Raw genomic sequence first — 6,000 nt, 5'->3', positions numbered from 1 at the left:
TATAGTTAATGCTATATCTATTGTTACTAGTTCCTGAAAGCTGAGGAAGGTTGGTGTAATCTGCATATTTGATGGGCATCCACTCAATTCCATCATGCAGGTCATTTACAAAGATGATGGAACAATATTGGGCTCAGGACGGAAGCCTGTGGCACTCCACTTGTCACCTTTTTTGAGGATGACAAGGAACCATTGGTGAGCACACTCCGGGTTTGGTCAGTCAACCAGCTACAAACCCACCTCCCAGTAGCTTCGTTTAAGCTGTGTATGTGTAATGCATTTCTCTGAATGCATTAACAGAGCTTATATGATCAAGAGGTCATAATGTAGGTTACCATCTTATTTTCTGCATTACAGAATCACCATTTATCAGGGATCAGGGGGTTAACTGGCAAAGGCAGGACCGAATGACTGGTTGGCACAGTGGACCCCGGTTACTTTTTGATGCATTGCACTGAAGCCTGGCAGAACAGCGAAGGGGGTGAATAAAAACAAGTAACTCCCACCAGCTCAAAACACCTGTTTTACACCAAAGTCTGGTGTGTGTGTGTGCTCAAAAATAAATCCCATCATATTCAGGAGGGCTTCTTCCCAAGAATCATGTGTTACTGAGAGTTGGTAACTTTCCTTTTAGAGTCGGCAAGCCTAGAGATTGTCTAGCAGTGGAGGAGCGCAGGAGGATTCTTGCCAAATTTGTGGTCTGGGCACTGCCTTAGCAGAGCATTGTCAATTGCATGTGATGAGGAGGACATACTGAGCCAGACACGTTTTCACAATGTGGGTTATCTTTAATGGAACAAACCTCCCCACTGTGGACATGGAAATTTCCACCACTCTTGCCGGTCCGACACTGATGCTCCAATGGAGGTAATGACAAAAAGGGGCTGTGCTGGCTGGGGCAGGAGTAGGAGGCGGGGGTTGGGGAGGGAGGGCGCAAGCCTTAGTGCATTAATTCTCTCTCCCATTGATATCAATGGGAGGGAAATATTGTAATGGTAGGAAACAGCTGAAAAAGAATACTGAGATACTGTGAACCAAAACTAGCTCTTGGTGCTTACAGTGTAAAAGACCTAGTAAACGTCTCATAAACAGAACTAAACGTAGAAATAGCTTTGTCTGACTTAAGAGCGCAGTATACAAGCCTTGGTTCCAGTTCTCAAAGTCTCATTGGTCATCCTTTTCTGAGTCAATTCTCTTGCCATAAAACCATGTTGAAGCATCTTGAACTGCCGCTGTTGACTTTCTTCCAACTTCTTCCAGTGATCCTCACGCTGAGATTTCTGTGGAAGCAACACACAGAATATTCTAGTGCTGGGACAAAGGTGTTCAGTAAGAGAAAAGCATTTTATGGTCTCGTCCACCACAAATGTAGATCAGAGGCAGTCCTATTAGAAGCAGAACCACACTCCCGTTGCCAGCATCAGTACAGCTTTCCTGGATACTGCTTGTGGGGAAGGGATCACTGTTTTTCCCCGGGAGCTCATGGTGGCATACGTGATTCTCCTCCTCCACATTTAATGCCCGCAACAACCCTGTGAGGTAGAGGCAATGGCTGGCCCAAGGTCACCCAGTGAGCTTCAGGGCCAGGTAGGGATTTTGAACCCTGGTCTCCCAGGTCCTAGTCCGACATGCTAACTGCTATACCACACTGGCTATATGCTGGGAATAACAAACCTAGTAGAACGGAGAGAACCAGTGGGATATTTATTTCTACATGCAGATTCTATTGGAAAGACAGACAAGGGGAGAGATGTCATATTTCAAAAAGTAAAAAAGCAGGACACCCCGAAAGTTGAGGTTTTTTTCAGGAAGACCCCAAAATTGTTCAGCTTTTTTTCTAGAATAACCCCAAAGTTCTTGAGCTTTTTTTTTATGGAAACACCAAAAAAACCCACCGCCTTCCACAGATTCCCCCCCAGGAATCACTTCCGCCTTTGAGATCCCAGTAATGTCCAGGAGATCCCAGATGTATGCCAGGTGGTGGGTGTTGCTTAGAGGACACTGAGGCAAACAAGCTAGAAACCCCCAGAGGCAGACTACTCCACAGAATTGTAAACTGCAATACCAGGCACCAAAAGGAAATTGGCACAGGTGACATGCTATCATTGTATCGCCTCCTGACCAAAAATTTGAGATGGAGCATGAAAGTAAGGAGGCATCCCAAGAAGTAAGTGTTGTAGTAACGTGACCACAATTACACCCTCACATAGATTGGGTAAATGCATGTTCTGGTCACAACAAAGAGGTAACATTTCTAAATATACTGTATTTTCCGCTCTATAAGACGCACCAGACCATAAGACGAACCTAGTTTTTGGAGGAGGAAAACAAGAAAAAAAATATTCTGAATCTCAGAAGCCTGAACAACAAGAGGGATCGCTGTGCAGCGAAAGCAGCGATCCCTCTTGCTGTTCTGGCTTCTGAGATAGCTGCGCAGCCTGCATTCGCTCCATAAGACGCACACACATTTCCCCTTACTTTTTAGGAGGGAAAGAGTCTTCTAGAGCTAAAAAATATGGTAAATCGCAGTGCCTTACAAGAGTTGCTTATGGAGCTGATGCGAGAGAGGGGAGGTGAAGACCCTGAACTTAAGGGGCACCCAAAACCTGGCACAAGAACTAAGAGCTGTGGAACCAGCTGGCAAGAGTGACCACAGTGCTATCAAATTCAACGTAATTGAACAATTGCAAAAATCACACACGGTCATATCTGACTTCAAGAGAGGAAGCTTCTCAAAACGAGGAGACTGGAAAAAAGCAAGTTGAAAGGGGAAAGTCAAGAGGGTCAAACCTCCAGAATGTTTGGTGGTTAGTCAAAACTACAATAAGAGAAGCTTCTGCAGATCAGGAAAGGTACTGGCAAGTCCAAGAGGTTGCTAGCAGAGTTGATGAACAGAGTCACGAAAGCTGTCAGAGGCAGGAATGATTCTTTGAGGGGGAAAGATCGCCAAAACAATTCTTTAAACATTGAAGCAGGAAAGTGGCTGGAGGCTAGTTGGATCATTGGATAGCAAGGGAGTTAGAGGTGCGCTAAGGAGGAAAGGGAGACTGCAGAGAAACTGAATTATTTGCTTCTGTTTTCACTGCAGTATACAGCAGACTGCTCAGGAAAAGGGTCTGAAAAACTCAGGCAAATAGTGGTGGCAAGACATGAATTTCTAAGCTGCACCGACAAAATCTAACAAATATCCATACCCAGATGGTAACCACTTGAGCTTTCTTAAAGAACTCTAGAAATTGCTAACCTTACAGGCCAGTTAGTTTAACATCTGTTCAGGAAAATATCATTAAAGATAAAATTACCAAGCATACCGAAGAACAAGTACCGTATTTTTCGCCCCATAGGACGCACTTTTCCCCCTCCAAAAATGAAGGGGAAATGTGTGTGCGTCCTATGGGGCGAATGCAGGCTTTCGCTGAAGCCTGGAGAGCGAGAGGGGTCGGTGCTCCCTAGGCTTGTGGATAGCAGCCTGCATCTCGAAGCCTGGTTTGGAGGCGGGGAGAAGCGCACTTCTCCCTGCCACCAGCCCCACAAGCTCGGGAGACAGCGGGGAGGCGGAGCGCCGCCATCCTGCTGTTCCCCGACCTGGTTTGGGCTTCAGGCAGATATCCGCAAGGCGTGGGAGCCCGGTGGGAAGTCGCGCCGGTCTCCCAAGGCTTGCGGAGAGCTGCCTGTTCTGGGGGCTGGGGAAGCTCGGGCTTCCCCCGCCCCAGCCCCACGCCTGGGGGGGGGAGAATTTTTTTTGTCTTTATTCCCCCCCCAAAAAAAACCCACTAGGTGCTACCTATGGGCCGGTGCACCCTATGGGGCGAAAAATATGGTATTTCTGAAGAATCATCAGCATGGCTTCCACCAAGTTATGTCCTTATCTAACTAACCCTGAAGAGTTCTCCAGTAAGTCTGTAAGTGAACAGAAAAAGGCGTTTCCGCCGTCTTTCAAATAGCTCCTAAGAAATCTTCAAAAGGTTCCTCACCAGACTCTTGAGTAAGCTTAGCAGTCATGGGGCAGGTCATCTTACGGATCAGTAAAGGCAGGAAGCAGAGACAATTCTCACAATGGATGTGGGACCCGCCAATGATGACCTGCACTGGGAATGGTACTTTCCAGCTTGTTCACAAACTATCTGAAGTTAGGGATCAGCAGTAAGGGGAGCAAGTTTGCTGCAGGCACCAAATTGTTCGAGGTGGTAAAAAGTAAAGTGGCAAATAAGTGCATAAGCAAATATAAAGTGATATTTTTTTGGGGGGGGGAGCAGGAATATTAACTTTAAATATACAGTGGTACTTTGGTTCTCAAACTTAATCCGTTCCAGAAGTCCACTCCAAAACCAAAGCATTCCAAAATCCCATAGAAAGTAATGCAAAACAGATTAATCCGTTCCACACTTCTAAAAACAACCCCTAAAACAGCATTTTAACATGAATTTTACTATCTAAACGAGACCATTGTTCCATAAAATGAAAGCAATAAGCAATGTACTGCAGTCACACAACCAATCCGTAGCTAAACGGGGTTCCACACAGTCACGCAAAAAAGAAGAGCCACAAAAACGCAAAATAAATAGCAAAAACAGACGGGCCTCAGTGTAACACTTAAAATGGAAGTGTGAAACTCAAAATGGACCACGTTCGACTTCCGAAAAAAGTTCGCAAACCGGAACACTTACTTGCGGGTTTGCAGTGTTTGGGTTCCAAGTTGTTTGAGAACCAAGGCGTTTGAGAACCAAGGTACCACTGTACATTAATGGGGTGCGAATTGGTAGTGGCTGACCAGACAAGATATTAGGAGCCCGATGAACAGCTCAGTGAACATGATCCAGTGTGTGGCAGCTGTGCAATGCAAATTTCATGGTAGGTATCATTGAGAAAGTGACTGACAGTGAAACTGAAGATTGCAATGTCTTTATACAAACCTATGGTGTCACCACACTTGGAATACTGTCTCCAGTTCCAGCTGCAAAGAACTTATTTCCATGCTATGTTTGGACAGTGATTTACACAAGAACAAGAAATTTCTTACTTTCTTTGGCCTCCAAGATGTGACTGACCCTTCATCGTACTTTAGGGATGCAGTCTGCATTTTCTCAGCTTGCATTTTACGCTCCATAGATTTTTCCATAATCTTTTGTTTCAGCTCCAAAACTTGTTGATCTTTCAAAATGCGTTCGCGAAGTGGTGGCTTGGTTTTCTTTTCCTCCAGCCTGCAGAGCAAATAAGAAAAAAGTAAGAACAAGTGCTGTTATTTTCCCATTAATCACAGTATCAGATCACCCATTTTTTCTAAACAGGGGAGAAATAAGTGATTTGAACAATGGGAATCCAAAGATTTTACACACATTGTGATTTTTCTATACCGCTAATCAACCTACACCTATTAACCAACCAGATAAAATTAGCTCTGTCAAACCTTAATGCGAACTTATTTTAATCAAACTCATAGTTCAATCATAAAATAACAATTAAGAAACAAGCTCTGAGACCCTTAACACAATTTTTAAAATCATTGAACACAATGGGTAGAGAGCAAAAAGGATTAATTTCTAAGTTGCACTCTGTGTTGCTTAATGCAACTTAGGAACATGATATTGGCACATGAATTCTCCCCAAAGGTTAGAATAAAATTTGGGAATCACAACCCTTAAAATCTGTTTCTAGTTTCCTTCGGGGAAACTCCTTGAAATTACTACACAGATGGTATCGCATTACTTTGCAAATGCCCAAAATGTTTTCTTCTCTGTCACCTAATTCTTGGGGGAACTGCAATAAATTTGGTGCTTATCGTTTCTGGTGACAATGCTCATTGGTACAAGATTTCTGGAATTTAATTTTGGCAGAAAGGATAAATATTACTAAATAAACGATTGTCCAAAATTACAGATATGGAATATTTTCCATGATATAAAGGTAGATATATAAAAATGAGAATTGAGAATTGGCCTCATGTATGGTCCTGGCAACTCACATACTGTATTAATTGCAACTCAATGGGAAACAGCCCAA

At 43.9% G+C, this 6,000-nt stretch overlaps 1 protein-coding gene across 1 annotated transcript in view; it reads right to left on the bottom strand.

Annotated features, from left to right (window-relative positions):
* Positions 1 to 767: 767 nt before the first annotated feature.
* CFAP99 (cilia and flagella associated protein 99) overlaps positions 768 to 6,000 on the bottom strand; it is a 31,761-nt gene continuing 26,528 nt past the window's right edge. Inside the window, exons 15-16 of the mRNA XM_082223366.1 lie at positions 5,021 to 5,201; positions 768 to 1,280 (exon numbers count right to left, since the gene is read on the bottom strand). Of these exons, the coding sequence (XP_082079492.1) occupies positions 1,122 to 1,280; positions 5,021 to 5,201 (340 nt within the window). The 3' untranslated portion in view covers positions 768 to 1,121. The remainder of the gene's footprint in view (positions 1,281 to 5,020; positions 5,202 to 6,000) is intronic.

This window comes from Podarcis vaucheri (genome assembly GCF_965113315.1).
Source record: "Podarcis vaucheri genome assembly, chromosome: 5".
NCBI classification, from domain to species: domain Eukaryota; kingdom Metazoa; phylum Chordata; class Lepidosauria; order Squamata; family Lacertidae; genus Podarcis; species Podarcis vaucheri.
Note: the sequence above shows the minus strand (reverse complement) of the source record. Positions and strands in the feature narration are given on the sequence as shown.